The sequence below is a fragment of the Pituophis catenifer genome, unplaced genomic scaffold (assembly GCF_029215685.1).
Source record: "Pituophis catenifer annectens isolate HBS135680 unplaced genomic scaffold, rPitCat1.0.hap2 SCAF_2, whole genome shotgun sequence".
NCBI classification, from domain to species: domain Eukaryota; kingdom Metazoa; phylum Chordata; class Lepidosauria; order Squamata; family Colubridae; genus Pituophis; species Pituophis catenifer.
The window spans coordinates 84,926,954-84,944,095 of NW_027256882.1; the positions used below are offsets into that span (position 1 = coordinate 84,926,954).

A 17,142-nucleotide genomic window follows, 5' to 3' on the forward strand; every position below is an offset into this window, starting at 1 on the left:
ATGGGTTTGGGAATGTCACAGCACTTATTGGTTGCCATGTTAATATATCTTATGAAAGGCATCTGCTATCTTTTGCCAAAAGTGCATTAGATGTTATGGTACACACTGTAATGAAAAGACAGGTTGTTCTTTAACAATGCACTTTGGCAACAAACCCCATCTCGTGCAAGAAGAAATGGCAATTCCAATTGTGTCCTTAAAGTAGGGTCAGCATTTGTGGTATCATTTTACAGATCATTGGCACAAGGTTGAGGAAATGAATATTACCAGAAGGAAGAAAACAGAAGAATGCAGTACAGCGATACAGGCAGCATGTACCAGTGGAAAGTTATATTTGGATCCAGCTCCAAATAAGCAATGAACATATTGGGCAGATTTTTTTAAAAATGCAAACAGCTGAATACAAAAGAGTGCTTTTTTCATCCCTAAAATAATGCGCTGGAAAAAAGCAACATGCCATTTTATAATAGTATTTATCAAAAGGAATATTAAGCAGCAAAATTCAATACTGATACATTATCAGTATACAAAATTCAATACTGAAACATTATCAAGATTAATGTATCAGTACATTACTTTGAAGCTTCCCTCTGATGTGTACTAATTACTGATACATACGTACTTTGTTCTTTTGTTCAGCAAATACAATTCCTGCTTCTCAGTACCTGGTTTACAGATCAAAAACTCTAAATAGGCAAATACTTAAATAGCAATTAGAGGAAAATGGAAAGGAAAGGAAAAATAATCTCTAAATTTCTCCTTATGATTTAAAAAAATGTTTCAGTATCTCATGTTTCTGTAAAAGTATTTTATTCTGTATTCATAGTATTTTATTCTTAACTCCATTCTATACTCTTAAATTTAGAAATGTAAAGCGATTATAAGATCCAGAACAATAGCAATTATACATTGGATAGAAATGCTATGTCTCTTACGTAACAACTGGAATAACAAAATAACTTGAAAATTTGAAGTAAATCATCCTCAGCAAAATGCAAGCTAGCAGATGTTATCAAGAGACATCTGGCTTTCTGAGAACATACCCTTAGAAAGCACTGTAAACACTTCCAGAGTTGGGAGACAGAACTAGTCATGATCCTTGGTGATCTTCTTTCCTATGTTTTTGAATATGCAGAAACCTTGGCCTGGATAGAAATAAGACAAACCACAACATTAAATCTTACTAAAAAGAGTATAGAAGTTAAAAAGGGAGCTTTGTAGCACTTTAAAGACAAGTACATTTTACAGTATGAGCTTTCTTGAATTTATTAGATGTTGAAAGTTTTATAATCCCTTAATAATATATAAGAATGGTTTTAACTAAGAGCTGTAGGTTACAAAGAATTCATTTTAAATCCCCTAATACAGGGGGTGTCAAACTTGATTTCATTGAGGGCCACATTGGGGAGCCAAGATGGGTATGGCCAGCTTGAAGTCACTCATGTTGGGGGCACCTGTGGGGCCCAAATGCTCTGCCAGTGAAAATGGGCTCCTGAGCTCTGTTTTCGGCTGGGATGGCCTCCTGCAACCCTCTGCAAGTGAAAACAGAGCTGCGGGGGCCACACATGGCCCTCCCAAACTCCATTTTCAGTTCGGATGGCCTCCTGAAACCTTCTGCCAGTGAAAATGGAGCATGGAGCCCTCCCAAGCTCCATTTTTGCTGGCAGAGGCACCATGGGCGATCTTTTGCTGTTTCCAGGGTGGCCCTGCAGGCCAGATCTAAGCACCCTATGGGCCACATCTGGTCCGTGGGCCTTGAGTTTGACACCCCTGCCCTAGTATGAGATAGTTTATATCTGGAGACAAAGATGTTAATTAATTTTTTCATGATGTAAATAAATTTCCAAGCTATTTTTAAGTTTCACAAGAGTCATTTTACTACTCCAGGTGTTCAATGAAAAAAATAAAGTACAATATTTGGCCCAACTTCTGCATAATAAATAAATAAACTGAAACACGTTCAACAACATTTCACCGTATTCTATGCAGAAAGCAACATCTCTTTTCAATGTTTCCTAGTCTTCCATGGAACTGTTTGATGCACCGCATTTATATACTTGACTCAACTTTGGCTTCATAACATACAGATAGTCCTCGACTTACGATCACAATTGAGTCCAAAATTTCTGTCGCTAAGTAGGACATTCGTTAAGTGAGTTTTGCTCCATTTTTACGATCTTTCTGGCCACAGTTACTAAGTGAATCACTGCAGTTGTTAAATTAGTGACATGGTTGATAGGTGGATCTGGCTTCCCCATTGACTTTGCTTTTCAGAAGGTCACAAAAGGTGATCACAGGATTTTGGGACACAAATATGAGTCAGTTGCCAAGCAAATGAATTTTGATCACATGACCATGGAGATACTGCAGTGTGAAAAACAGTCACAAATCACTTTTTTCAGTGTCATTGTAACTTTGAACAGCCACTAAACGAACGGTTGTAAGTTGAGGACTACCTGTATTGTGGGTTGCCTATAGAACTTGGTACAAGGGTTCTATAAGAAGCTTGCTGTATAAAGAAACAAGAAAAATGAAAATCTAGGAATCCTCCACATCTTACTTTCCATAGAAGTCCTTGTGTGTAGCAGATACAAAGAGGAACAAATCCGGATGACTGGACAGCCAATTTGTTACCATTTTGGGGTGCCTGGGGTCAACCTCCAAATACACACTCCTGAAAGAGGAAAAAACAACCATCTTGTTTAAAACTTAACATTTTAAAATACATTTGCAAATGTAAAAACATATTGGGGTGGTTTTTGCAACAATTCAAAGACACTAAACTTCCAATTTAACCATATTTATGGTTTGCTTTTGGCAGCTTTTTGGTTTTATTACGAGCACGAGTTAAATGAAAAATTGGATAAATGCTGATGCAATCATATGTCCCTTAGGGTTAGGTCTCACAGATCATGAGAAAGAAGATCTTTCTCAAATTATGAGAAAGAAATCTCCCATCATGCAGTAGATCCTATATTCTTGGAGAGAAAGATCCATTTAATGCTGCGTGTGAAATCCATTGTTATTCATCTCTTTCTTTTATCTGGGGAAAATAAACTCTATTTCCTTTATTATATAAATTAATGACTATTTATATGAATAGTACTGGTTTAAAGTTTGGTGAGGTTTGACCCTCAAAGGGGTAGCTTTGCCCAAGTGACTTCCTCATTTTTTGTGCCAGATCCTCCCTTCCATCAAAGCAGTTCAAGCGTTTTTAATGTAATTCATTTCCTCATTTATAGAAATGTCTTTTGTGAACATGATTATGCAGTCACATCACTGTACGTTTTTCAATTTTTGGTTTTACCAGCTTTACTGTTTCTTTTATTTTTTCTTGTTGCATATATTGATTTATTTTTGGGTTGTAAGCCACCAGAGATTTCCCTGGAGATTTCATTAGCTCATCCTCTTTTATCTTTATATCATTTAGAATTGTTTGCATCTTTTCTTGTCTTTTTGTTCAGCGTTTTGGTCTGTTGAATAAATTGCCCTTGCACAAATGCTTTACTGACATCCCATATGATTTTATTGTCAGTACATTTATTGAAATTATTCTCAAAAAAATTAAGACTCTTTTTACATTTTTCCACTATCAATTTACATTGTACTAATCTTTCATTTGATCTCCATCTGTAAGTCCCATCTCCATCTATAAATCTTCTTGTATATTAAAGCCACTAAATTATACATAGAGAACACTTTTGGCAATATTTCGATTATGTTATCACAAGTGGCCAAATTTTGATTCTATTTTGATCTATGAGAAAGATCTATGCCTTTCTGAAAAATACGTATATTCTTTAAAATCACCACTTTTATGTCTCCATATGTTAATTAATTCAAGATTATTCATCATTTTGAAATATATTTTTGGTAGTTTATGTTGCATCATTTAAATTCCCTTTACTGATGCTCTATTTCCATGATGGTGAACCTATGGCATGTGTGCCACAGATGGCACATAGAGCCTCTCTGCGGGCACACGAGGTGTCACCCCAACTCAGCTCCACTGAACATGTGTGCGCGCCTCCTGCCGGCCAGCTGATTTTTGGGTCTCTGCATGCACAGGGGGTGGGGGGCATGTGCGGGGTCCCTGCAAGAGGGGGTCACACACGCATGCGTGGGGGAGAGCGGGGGGTCACACATACATGTGTGTGGGGGTCACGCGTGAATATGCAGGGAGAACACGGGGGGTCATGTGCACATGCACATGGGTGAGGTATGTGCGAGGGTTGCGCACGCATTGCATTATGCACTTTTGGCGTGCAACGATAAAAAAGTTAGCCATCACTGATCTATTTTGTTGTGGGCAGACTACTCAAGTCCAGTCTCCCACTAGGCACCAGTTTACATATGACAGCTCCATTAATTTTCACTTAACTCCATTTAAAAATGTAGCTTTATTTTAGTTTGGAGCATAAATTTCCACTAAAAGGATCTTATCTTTATTTAAAAGGTACATGTAATCCTTGACTTACAACAGTTCGTTTCGTGACTGTTCAAAGTTACAACGGCACTGAAAAAAGTGACTTATGACTGTCTTTCACACTTAAGACCATTGCAGCATCCCTATGATCACATGAACAAAATTCGGATGCTTTGCAACTGGTTCATATTTATGACGGTTGCTGTGTCCTGGGGTCATGTGATCATCTTTTGTGATCTTCTGACAAGCAAAATCAATGGGAAATCCAGGTTCACTTAACAACCGTGTTCCTAACTTAACTGCCATGAGTCACTTAACAAAGGTTGCAAAAAAGGTCGTAAAACAAGGCTAAATTTACTTAACAAATGTCTCACTTAGCAACAGAAATTTTGGGCTCAATTGTGGTCATATGTTCATTCTTATTTGTACATTCTTATTTGTAAGGGCTATCCAAAATTTAGTAGTCTACAAAATGAAATGCCTTGAAACATAAGCTGGGGAGTGGGGGGGGGGAGAATCCTCTTGATTTTTTTCATTATTAGATGGTACCAATATATTCTCAGGTGCCTCTTTTGAAAATAGTTTGAACATCCGGCAAAGTACTTGTTCCATGAAGTATGGGTTGCAAAATCATGATTATTATTATACTAGCATAGGAGATAAATGAAAGTGCTCTGTACTTAAAGCATCCTTCAGCACTGATTTTTCTAGTATTGGGATATAAATTCATCCTTGTAATGAGTTATCTATAATTGCCTAGAAACGGCTTACAAAAATTAACTGCATCTACTCTAAATTCAGCTGGCATTTCACCAATTCTCACAACATTGCTGTTAGCAATTATTTTCCTAGGAATAATTTAATTTTACTTTTCAGAATGTCTGCTCTAATTCAGAGATCAAGTCTTAGAACCAATGGTCTCTCTGTGCACCCATGTGGCTGCAAGCAACCATTGCACAAGAAATCTGTATTATTGAAGTAATAATACTTGATACGCTGAGATGATGCACCAGCAAAGGAAGGAGAGATAGATAGAGAGAAACCCAGAGAAAGAGGGAGGAAGTGGACAGGAAAGCTTTTTGTCTGGCTCTTGGGAACTAGGTGGAAGTATGCAGACCTTCTGTTGACCTCCAGGCAAAGAAGGGACTCAGCTGTAGCAGGAAGAGGGTTAAGTTCTTGCTCAGGTCTAAGGCTGAAGCCAATGATGCAATAGGTCAATAATGTAAATTTGATCCCACAAAGATGTCAAAGCAAGTAGTTCAAAGATTGGTGCCAGAGACTATTACAATATATTAAGAAAATTGAAAAGAGACAAGAAGTTTTAAGTTATTAGGGCTTCGTGGCATAAATGAATTAGTTTAAACTAAGGAAAATTCTAAATGCCTGCCTGAGCAGATTCACTAAATATTTTCTTACACTAAAACTGAAGATGTAGTATGCCTTCAAGTGTAGAAATCAAAATTTGTTATGATTTTGCTGATGGAAAGCTGTGAAATTCATGGCAGACTGAGTACCTGAATAGACACTCAATCAAAAAGCCCATCTTTTTGCACCCCAAGCAAATTATGAAGAATTCCAGAAGGCAGTGGGATAAATCACTTAAGAACAGAATCAAAACTAATAGGAAAGTCTGAACTGCAGCCGATGACGTCGTTCCATATAGACCATTCAACAAAGTTAGATGGACGTTGAGTCATATTGCAATAAAAGTATGAATTAGAAATTACAAAACATTCCCATCCTCAACTTCCTTTGAGAAAAACTGAACTAGTGTTCAATTTTTCTCAAAGGAAGTTGAGGATGGGAATGATCTGCAGCCAAGTACTGTTTGACAATTTATTTATTTATTTATTATTTATTTTATTATATTTCTATACCGCCCTTCTGAAATATTCTCCTCAATATTTCAGAATCCATAATGGTCTGTTTTTTAATGGCGCTACATGTGCCACTTGAGATTTTTGAGCTTGCTAAGGCCAAGATAAGGAAGCTGAAAGCACAATATTTGAGATACTTTGCTTGCTTTTTTTTTTTTTTTTGCTAGTATGATAACCAAAATAAATAATGATAACATGCTACAGTATTGAGCCATCTGGCGGGCAGATTCCCAGATGGTAAAGTGGATTGCATTTGAAATATTAATTTTGCAACAAGATAGTATTTTTGGCAATGAAGAAATCCAGTATCTGGTTTGTAGGTACTCAAACATTCTCATAAAACAAATTTCATAAAAAAATTTCTGCTATAAGAAAGACTTACAGTAAGTAGCAAAAATAAATATAATGAAAAAGATTTAGGTATTAAACTGCAACCTGGCTTAGCTTTCGCATCGAAGCCTGTAATATGGCACACAGATTTAGTAATAAAAAAAGAAATATGAACTTTGTATAATTGATGATATAGGTCACAATGTAAGTGATTGATTTTAGGGTGCAATTTTTTTTAAATTTCCTGTACAATGGAACTTTAACTTGCTTGTAACCAGAAATTATTATCTATTTCAGTCACTTTTTAACATTGTTTTGATGTGTGTGTATTGTACAAATAATATAGTATAATTATTGTTTTCATTTGGATAAAAATATGTAAGTTCTCATTTGTTAAATAATTTTGAAGTTTACATTTTATACATGTAAAGTATTTTATGTGATTTTTTTGAAAATACTTTAGCAAGGACAAAGGCACCACAAAATGCACAGTGATGATGACTTAATCATTTTGTAACCAAACTCATGCCTAAGCTTACTCATAGCATTTTGCAGTCCACAAAATAAATTGACAACAAAACAATGAAAATGAAGTCAAATTTTTCCTGTTTCTCACCCCAAACATTGAATCAATCAGGCTCAGTTAAAGTTACATATGGAAGAAGTTCACATTAGTGAGAGAAGGAAATTTTTCTTCTGCTCTTGACTTCTCTATCTTGGACGAGAACTATGAGAAAAAAATTGTTTTTTGAAAAAATTGAGACCTTGGAAAATGATAGTTAATGATTCAGATGACAAATGAAAGTTCTCTCAAAGTTTTTTCCTTTAAGTTGGTCTTCTAAGAGAGCAGGAAAGATCTTCTAACCAGTTTTTACTCTATGCTTTAGAACAGGGCTCCCCAACCCCCAGTCCGCGGTATGCCAGCAACTGGGCCGCACAAACAAGCAAAGCCTCATCCGCAGGATGCAGGAAGCACACAAAACCATGCCTCCTCCGGTCCATGGAAAAACCTTTCTCCACGGAACCGGTCCCTGGTGCCCAAAAGATTGGGGGGCCGCTGCTTTAGAAGAGGAACTGTATTTTCTCTTTGGTGGAAATTATTTGAAATTTTTGTCTTATTCAAAGCTTGACAAGAATTTTCTGTGTTGTGTTCTATGTTGTTTGCTTTTTTTGCAAATTACCTTCTGTTCTTCTTTATATAGCATATATTAGAATAACTATAATAAAGATATTGGACTGAAATATAGCAAGCATTTTGCCTGCTGGTTTGAACAGAGTTTTACTTGTAAACAATGAAACCACTTAGAATTTTTTAACTCCCAACCTGTTTTCATGCAGATCACTAGCAGCAGAGCAAGGTTTTCTGGTAAACAGGTGTGTCCATAATGACAGAAAGATACACCAAAGCCAAAGCACAGGATGATATTGGGAGAAGCAGCTTTTATCTTCCCCAAAGGAGCTCTTGCAAATTGCTATAATTGTTTATGAACGTAGTCCAAGAACATAGAACACTTCCATCCAATGGTTTATCCTCTTTCAATGTTTCATTTATAATTCTAGCTTTTCCACTATAATTTTCTTCAATTATATAATTCTTAAGTCTCAAAGATCCACAAGCATTCTTGGAAACAGCAGTTTCAGTCAATATTACCGGTAGTTAAGGGCTATGTGAGAAAAAAATTCTTTATTCTTATAACTTCACATTTTTAAAATTGCCCAAATTCTCAATGACTCTGGGCAAGGTACAAATTGAAAACCATAGAAACAGAGTAACAGTAGTCAACAGAAAAACAAGATGGTCACCCTGCTGAAACAGACATAAGAACCCCTCACAAAAAGAACCTAAAACTTGCCCTAGACTAAAGTCTGGGAGAAAAGCCTGTTTCCTGGGTCTCATCAGATGACATTGTTTAATGAACAGGACCCAGAGCATGCTGACTCCATTTAAACTTGTAGGATGGGCAGAAACCAGTGGTTGGTTGCTATCGGTTCACCCCAGTTTGGGCGAACTGGTAGAGGCGGTGGTGGGAGGCTCCGCCCACCCATCCGGACATAATCAAATATGGTCTGCGCATGCGCAGAAGCTTCTGCGCATGTGTGGACATGGCAGTAAAGCGAACTGGTAGCAAAGATAAATGAAACTCACCCCTGGCAGAAACAAAAACAGTGAGAGAGGGATGGTCCCTCAAATAACTAACCTGATGCCATACAGAGGTTTGTAGGTGATAACTAGACTTTAAATTACACTCACATGTCTATCAGTAACCAGTGTAGGTTGCACATTGTGTTGGCAATAATTTTCACACTATATAACTTATACTTCTGAGAACAAAGGCAATTAATATAATTTAATAGTTCGTTCGTCCAAGATATATGGTAATATAAGGCAAAGGAATGACCACCTGTATGTTTGTATTTATAATACACCTTCCTTCTCCCATGACTTGAACAGTTTCTTGCTTTCTAGTCTGTTGCCTTAACCACTAGATGAAAGTGACTCTCATATATGACTATATGACCTGTCAGTAAATATGTTTTTTCCTCTCCTTTCCTACTCAAAAGGTGACGGAGAGGAGACAGAATTCTACTCAGAATTTTAAAAAAATAGTTTCATTCTCCATCTCTCTTCTTTCTGATTTGCAGATTACTAAATAGGAAAACAAAACCAAGACAAGTCAGACTTCTTGGACATGTAGGAACCTTTTCAATTCTGGAAGTGGGATAGAAAACCTTCCCATTCACTCCACAGAAGCATGTCGGAGGCATCCTTATAAGTGGATGTCATATCTCACCCATTCAAAAAATGATTATCATGGAGGACCGGAAGTGTCGCGGCGAGACATCGGGGAATTAGTGGGCTCTGATGAGCTCCGCGAAAACCTGGACTGACGAACTGCTGCCGAAGGATCTTCGGACCAGAACCGTCCTGTAGGGACAGGGAAGGAGAGGCACCTCGGAAGACCAAGAGGAACAGGCAAGTTCCTCGAAGGTCAGAGGAATCTCTCTTCGATTTGGCGGTGGAGGCAGCAGCCATTGCGGCTGTCAAGAAGCTGGGGCAACCGGACTAAGTATTGAGCAGGAGCGGTGAATGCAATGGAGTTTTTGAAGCTGGGTGAATGACAGCCAACCCACAGGCGAAGTAACAACAAAAAAATTGTTTTTTTAAACCTGAAACCCCCAGCGTAAGAACAGTGGCTAATGGGCATGGGGGAAGAAAAGAGGATGTAAGTGGAATTTAAAGAGACAAAAACCTGAAAAGAAAATTGATTTTTGAATAAAATTAACTGGAAAATTTTAAGAATTAGAAGAAACAACCCCAAAATTGGCTAAAGGATTGGAAAGAAAATAAATAGATCCTTTCTTGTTGAAGACTAAGAAAAATAAAAGACAATTGGATATTAAGCCCAGCAACAGAAGTGCTTTATACCTAAAAAAAAGAAAAGATGGGGAAAGTATTGTTTAATTTGGACTGGACTATAAAACTGATTTGGTATTTTTAAAGTTAAAAAGAAGAAAAAAGAAGCTACACAGGGATAAACAGTGGGATAAATAATGGGGAAGTAAGAAAAGAAGAAAAGAGATGGGAAACAATGGGAAATTTAGGGCAAAAGAGAGCTCAAGATTTCAAAGTATAAAAGAAAAAAGGGGAAAGAAAAAGGTAAAAATAAAAATGAGAAGGGTGAAAAAGAAATGAAAGAGAAAGATGATATATGTATTTAGAATTGAAATCTGAATTGTAGTAAAAAAATGGGAAACCATATGATTGCAAAAATGAAATGAATAATAATTGGAATATTTGTATTGTATCTTTGAAACTTAGATAATGATAAGCTTTGTTTTTTTATTTTTCTTTAAGAAATATGAATAAGTTTAAATTGTAACAATTGAAATACCTTTAATGGTATATGGTGGTGAAAGTAGAAAGGATTAAGTTGTGGCTTGGATAACAGCTAGAATATTTTAAAGTTAAATAGGGAAACTGTAATCGTTGGAATATTTTTAATTCTTTAATTTTATAATGTGAAGAAAGTAGAAATGATTAATTGTAATAATTGAAATACTTCCAATTGTATATTATGTTGAAAGCAGAATTGGCTATAATTAATTAATTTGTAAGGAATTGGATTGCATGGAAATAACTGGAATATTCATGTTTATATTGATTAATATAAAAAAGATAGTTATATAACTAACTGATCTATACTAAAATGTTGGATTTGTATTATCAAAGGAAATGTATGTTATAAAATAAGCAGATTTATTATTATCATAAGAATTAAACTACTGTAACATTACATAACTAACCAAGGTGAGGAAAGCTATACAAATAGATGACAATGGGAAGGGGTATAATATAGAATAGAAGGGAAAAACTGAATTTAATTAAGTTTAGAGATGAGAATGAAGGGTAATATTGGTTCTTAAAAAATAGAGGAGAAATGAATATGGCAAAAAGGAAATATAGAAATTTTAAATTGAAACTGAAACGACTAAATACTGTCTAAATTTGTGAATTGGCGAAATACTCTGCTCAAAGAAAATACATTGTATGTTTGTATGTGTGTTTGTCTAAAAATAAAAAAAAACATGATAAAAAAATGATTATCATGGTAATTGAGATCAATCACAGAATAATCATTTATGAAAAAACATTTATGTATACCGCATTTTTCGGACTATAAGATGCACCGGTGTATAAGATGTACCAAGATTTCGAAGAGGTAAGTAAAAAAAAAAAAGTTTTTGCCCTCCCCGGCCCCCAGGAGCACTCTGCAGGCCTCCCAAACCCTCTGCGCACCCTGTTTTTTGCAAAAACGGGCCTGTTTTTCAGAAAAATGGGATGAGCAGGGCTTCGGGAGGCCAAAAATAGTTGTATTTTGTGTATAAGACGCACCAACATTTCTTTTTGGGGGGGAAAAAGTGCGTCTTATACTGGCAGTAAAAAAATTTTGAATCCCATCACTGTTACAGCCCCAACTGCTCCTACCACCACTGGAGCCACTTTGGCCTTTACTTTTTACATCCTCTCTAGCTTCCAGCTTCTCATACTCTTTCCAGATGTTGCTGTTTCTTGGCACTGCTATATCTACCACCACCCTTGTCTTCTGGCCTTTGTCTATTATCATGATATTTGGTTGATTGGCTAGTCCCTTCTCATTTTACACCCTGCCACTAATGTGTTGGAGTGTTTCTGAGGCCTTTCTGCATAGTTTGGCCCTTGGTCCTGTCTGGTATAGTAGACTCCCCATGTCTATGGCTCTGATGTTTACCAAAAGGTCCAGATTAGAGTTCAAAAGCACTACAAGTTTATTTCCTGCTACATTCACAAGAATCTGATCAAATGAAATTGGTGCCAGATAGGAATCAACAGGCTTCAAGAGGGGGCTGGATCTAGGTCTTTTGTGGGGATGTTGTGACTCCAAAATGATGATGTGTTTGACCCCACCCTCAAGCTCAGCCTGGTCATTTTTACACTTAGTGCCTGTTCTTCTACTGCTATGATCAGTACCTAAGTGCTGTCCTTTAGTCCAGCCCTTTCCAGCCACTGGTAGGATTTCCCAATGCCTGCCACTCAGCCATCTGTCAATGGTATATCTCATTCAGGATCTTATCTTGCAACGACACTTCCTTTGTTTGATCTTCCTTCCCTGTCTGCTGCTAGCCCAGTCATTCACTTAGCAGTTCATCTCTGGGTGTCATTTTATTGATTAATACCTGATTGCTCAATGTTTCATCCAGAACAATGGATTTAACACTAACAGACCCCGTCTACTCTCTTTCCAGTTGGTGTACAGTCTCTAAGTTTGGACATGAGGTGAAATCTCTGTACATTGTGAAGAGCTTCCAGGTCTTCATATCATAACTTCCATGTTGTTCTTTGGCCAGCTCACTATACTGGCAGTGAATCTGATGACTGGCAGGGCATATATGCTGACAGTGTGGACTTTGTTCTTATCATTGAGCTGGCTCTTCAGGACCTGTCTTATCCTTTGGTGGTTCTTGGATGTTTTTGTTTTATTTGCCTCCTCCTCGAGTTTCCCATATGACTCTGGGATACCAAGACACCTGTAGTTGATCTCTATGTCTGCCATGTGGCCTGCTGGTAGATTCACCCCATCAGTCTTAACTACTTTTTGTTTCTTGACTAGCATCTGGTCACACTTCTCCAGTCCAAATGATATCATGATGTTCCCACTGTATATCCATATTGGGTAAATCAGTGAACCGATGTCTTGTTCACTCTTAGCACACAATTTGATGTCATTCATATAGAGGATGTGGTTGATGGTAGTTCCAGTCTTTAACTTGTATCCATAGCCAGTCCTTAAATATTTAAAACTACAAATCATCTTTAAAAAAAAAAAAGGTGAGGCAGGAAACTCAAGTTGCTAAATGCCACTAAACATGCTGGTATCCATAAGCACTTTGCTTTTTGGGATTTGAGTGCACTAGCAAGAATAGGATCTATTCCATCAGTTATGTACATTTTCTCTATTTCTTCTCTCTCTAAAATTGGGAAATGACTGGCAGAAAAAAGCAGAAGTTGCTCTCTGATGTGCATGCTTCTATGCAACTTTGCATAGATGATTTTGGCTGTAAAGTATATGGCCAAAATAAGGAAGTTGGGATTTTGTGTTTTTTGCCTTCCAGTGATATGTCTGATTTTATATGCTTCAGTACTTGCTTATTTGTCACCTATGTTGTCCAATGAATTTCTAGAAACCCTCTCTAACGTAACTGCTTGAACGTTGATTTTCTTCTGTCCTGTGGACCACTTCATGGTCCAAAATTCATAACTCTAAGTAGATAAAAACGTCTGTAGATATTCTCAGTCATCCAGGTCATAGTTGTCCGAAAGGTGCTTTTTTAACTGGACTTTCTTGTTTTTCTTGTTTTCCTTTCAAGACGTTTTGCTTCTCATCCAAGAACCTTCGTCAGCTCTGTCAGGATAGTGGGAAATGGAAGGATTTATATTTATATTCCTTGCAGACAGCTGGTCATTTGCATCCCTTTAGAGGGTCATTGAAGCACTTGGAGGTTTATCTGTGTCCTCAGGGTCACAGGAACAGGAACCAGAAGCACTACTCAGGTGACCCTGAGGACACAGATAAACCTCCAAGTGCTTCAATGACCCTCTAAAGGGATGTAAATGACCAGCTGTCTGCAAGGAATATAAATCTTTCCATTCCCCACTATCCAGTCAGTCTTCAAAGAAAAAAAACCCCCAAGAAAGTCTAGGTCAGTGATGGCGAACCACAAGAAGAAACCTGAAGACCAGCTGTCCGGTGGGAGGCGGGGCATCTCAACACCGACAGCGCGGCAAGAGGTAAGATCTTTTTCTTTCATGAGCTTCTGTTTCATCATTTGCAGGGAAACAGAAGCTCACGAAAGAAATGCCACAGAGATCTGACCTGGGGCGATGGTGTGCATGCCAGCAGAGAGGGCTCTGCGTGCCACCTCTGGAACACGTGCCATAGTTCGCCATCACGGGTCTACGAAGATAGGGGAAACACAATCATGCAGACTAATCAGCATTTAGTTGACAGGCTAATGTCCTTGTTTTTCTGTACTCTATTTATGCTCACCATTGCTGTGTGTTTCATTGCAATTGGATGGTTTATTTTTGGATTCACTGTTTTTAATCAATCTGCATTCCTAGAAAAAGAGATTTCCTACAGGCATTCAATCTCTTCATCACCGATTGTTATTTTGACAGTTTCATTCCTCACAGTGATTATAAGCTTGGGGTTTTTTTATGTTCAGGAAGAGGCCAAATTTCTCACTTTTTTCTTTAATCCTTTTGATCTGATGTTTTAGAACTTTTTTGGTTTCCAAGAGGAGAGTTGTGTCATCATCCTGCTGAAGATTGTTGATGGTCCTTTCCCCAATCTTTATGCTGATTTTTGATTCTTCAAGTTCCAGCTTCCTCATGATCACTTCGGCATATAAGATGAATAAAAAGGGTGGAAGAATCAATGTAACTGCACTCCTTTCTTTACCTTGAACCAATCAGTAGCTTCATATGCACAGTGGCTTCCTGATTTGTATGCAGCAACTGCACCAACTTAACCAGATGTGTTGATATTCCCAGGTCTTCTAGAGCTCTCCATGGCTCTTTATGATACACATTTAAAAGTTTTCTTGTAAAAGCAGATGTAGATGTTCTTTTGATATTTGATATTTTTCTATGATCCAGCACAGATGGATCACCATGATCCCTTCTGAGGACAGCTTGAACATTTGGTAATTTCCTTTTAATGATGTGCACCAAATGTTATTGTATGATCTTAAGAAGAATCTTGATAGTGTGAAGGATGAGGGCAATTGTGCAGTAATTGAAGCAATTCTTAGAGTCACCCTTTTTCACCAAGGAATGAACTATGATATTTTGAAACCTGTGGCTATTTCTGGCCCAAGTCTGTGATGATTGTAGGTGGTAGAGGCCTTGGCAATTCTGCAGGGGTATCAATAGCCGAGACTCTTTTGTTTGGCAATTGACTCATTGCCCATGTCTTCCGGAAGGATGGCTGGTTCTATTTCTGTTTCCCTTTCCTCATAATCTTGAGGAGCTGGGCCTCTTTGTTCTTCTTCTGTATATTCTTGCCATATGTTCTTGACACCTTTGTTGATCAGATAGTTCTGTCCCTCACTTGTTTTTGATGATGCTTTTATGAGCAGTAAATGGTATTTGTATCTTTTTTGAGTTACACAAATGCGTTCCTGGGATGGCCCTTCATGCAGTACTCTTTTATATGCTTGCAATGCTGGTCCCAGTAAACTTCATTGTCTTTCTTTGTTGCTCTTTGAAAATGTGCTTTCAATCTCCTTGCTTCCTCCTGTTTGCCTGCTGTTTTGACTGCTTTTCTTTGCCAGTTCCTTAGACCCTTAAAACAGAACTTATTTCAAAAGAAGCAGTCAATATCAGAACTTACCCACAATCCTTGAGAATGTAAGAGGCCATTTTCAGAATTTCTTTGATGATGCTCATCCCATCAATTCCTCCATCCAGGGCACCAAGGTCCTCAAAACTATAAACAAAGACATGTCTAAAAACCAAGTCATATCCTGGCTTTACAGACAACAGAAAATTCAAAAGACATTGCAAAGGCAAACATGTCATTAGATTTGGTCACTAAGAATGAGAATGGAAATTCCTGGTACTGAATTCTTACTGGAAAACCTAGGGGCTTTCCAGCAGATCATTCTGGAGATGATAATCATTTACTGTGTTACTGAGACCACCGTCAACAAAAGCATTCATAGGAAAAAAATTACAGCAATACCATATTTCAATTTTAACAATACTAATGTGTCTAGTTTATCCCTACTCTTTTATACAGAAGTGCTATAGGGCAGGGGTCCCCAACCCCTGGATGGTGGCTTGCACAAGCAGAGCTTCATGTGCGCGCTCACCCGCACAACTTCCATGGCCCGGTTCTGAATGGGCCACAGCCGAGTAGTGGTCCACAGCCCGGGGGTTGTGTCTAATTTATCTGTACTCTTTTATATAGAAGTGCTACAGGGCAGGGGTACCCAACCCCTGGGCTGTGGCCCACTACTGGGCTGCAGCACGTTCGGAACTGGGCTGTGGACATGGTGGGTAAGCGTGTGCGTGAAGCTCCATTTTGTCCGGGTGGCGGGCATGCATGCCCGTCACTCATGCAAATGGAGCTGCGCACCTGCCACCCATGCAGAACCATCCTCTCTGTCCCCCATGCCAGTCCACAAAGCCGGAAAGGTTGGGGAACGCTGCTGCAGGTGACTTTCTATTAGGTAAAGTAGGCATGATGAAAAAGGTCCATTAATTTAAATACCTGGTACTTATCTTTGAAACACATCAAAGATAATGTTGGTCTGATTTTTCCAGTAAAAGAGATGAGCAAGTCATAAATGCTTTTCTCCAAATTTAGTACTTTGCTCTAGGTGTGAGAGTAAATAAGAACAGGACTTATGGGGACTGACTAAAGAGAGATAAGCTGAAATCTATTATTTGTATAATATTACAAAGAAAGTGTTATACAGTCCTTTGATTATTTACAGTGGCAATAATAGTAGATCCATTAGCCACCCAAAATCCTGGAATGCTTTGTTTAACCTAATAGTTAACTGAATGGTTAACTGAAATATTCCTAGTCTCCTAGAGTTTGAAATACTTTTTTTCAGTCCTAAGTCTCCATGTTAATAGATTTTAGAAAGAGTCCAAAGGACAACAAAGGACACTCATAAAGGAAATCTTGCTTCGTTTTTCAACAGCTAACAGCAGACATAAACTGCGTGGATTATGATTGTGATATCAAAGGAAGGGTTTTTTTTTTTTTTGAAAAAGAAAATTGTTCTAGGCAATTTTCTCCTTACAGATTCTCTTTGCCATGGTATAAAAAATCCAATTATCTATATGGAACCTAAAATCAGGAGGAGTCTGGCACTTTTTCAGATTAACTAATTTTATTAAAAAGCATAAGCTTTTACTGAGACTTTCCGACAGCTAGCCTGAAAAAATGCTTCAGA

General features: G+C 37.7%; 1 protein-coding gene across 2 annotated transcripts in view; it reads right to left on the reverse strand.

The window, feature by feature from the left end:
* The window catches only part of HEMK1 (HemK methyltransferase 1, mitochondrial release factors N(5)-glutamine), a 52,625-nt gene that overhangs the window by 2,941 nt on the left and 32,542 nt on the right, over positions 1–17,142 (reverse strand). For both annotated transcript variants that reach the window (XM_070933716.1, XM_070933715.1), the window contains exons 9-11: positions 15,567–15,662; positions 2,561–2,674; positions 1,044–1,145 (exon numbers count right to left, since the gene is read on the reverse strand). In XM_070933716.1, coding sequence (XP_070789817.1) covers positions 1,091–1,145; positions 2,561–2,674; positions 15,567–15,662 — 265 coding nt within the window. In that variant the 3' untranslated portion in view covers positions 1,044–1,090. The remainder of the gene's footprint in view (positions 1–1,043; positions 1,146–2,560; positions 2,675–15,566; positions 15,663–17,142) is intronic.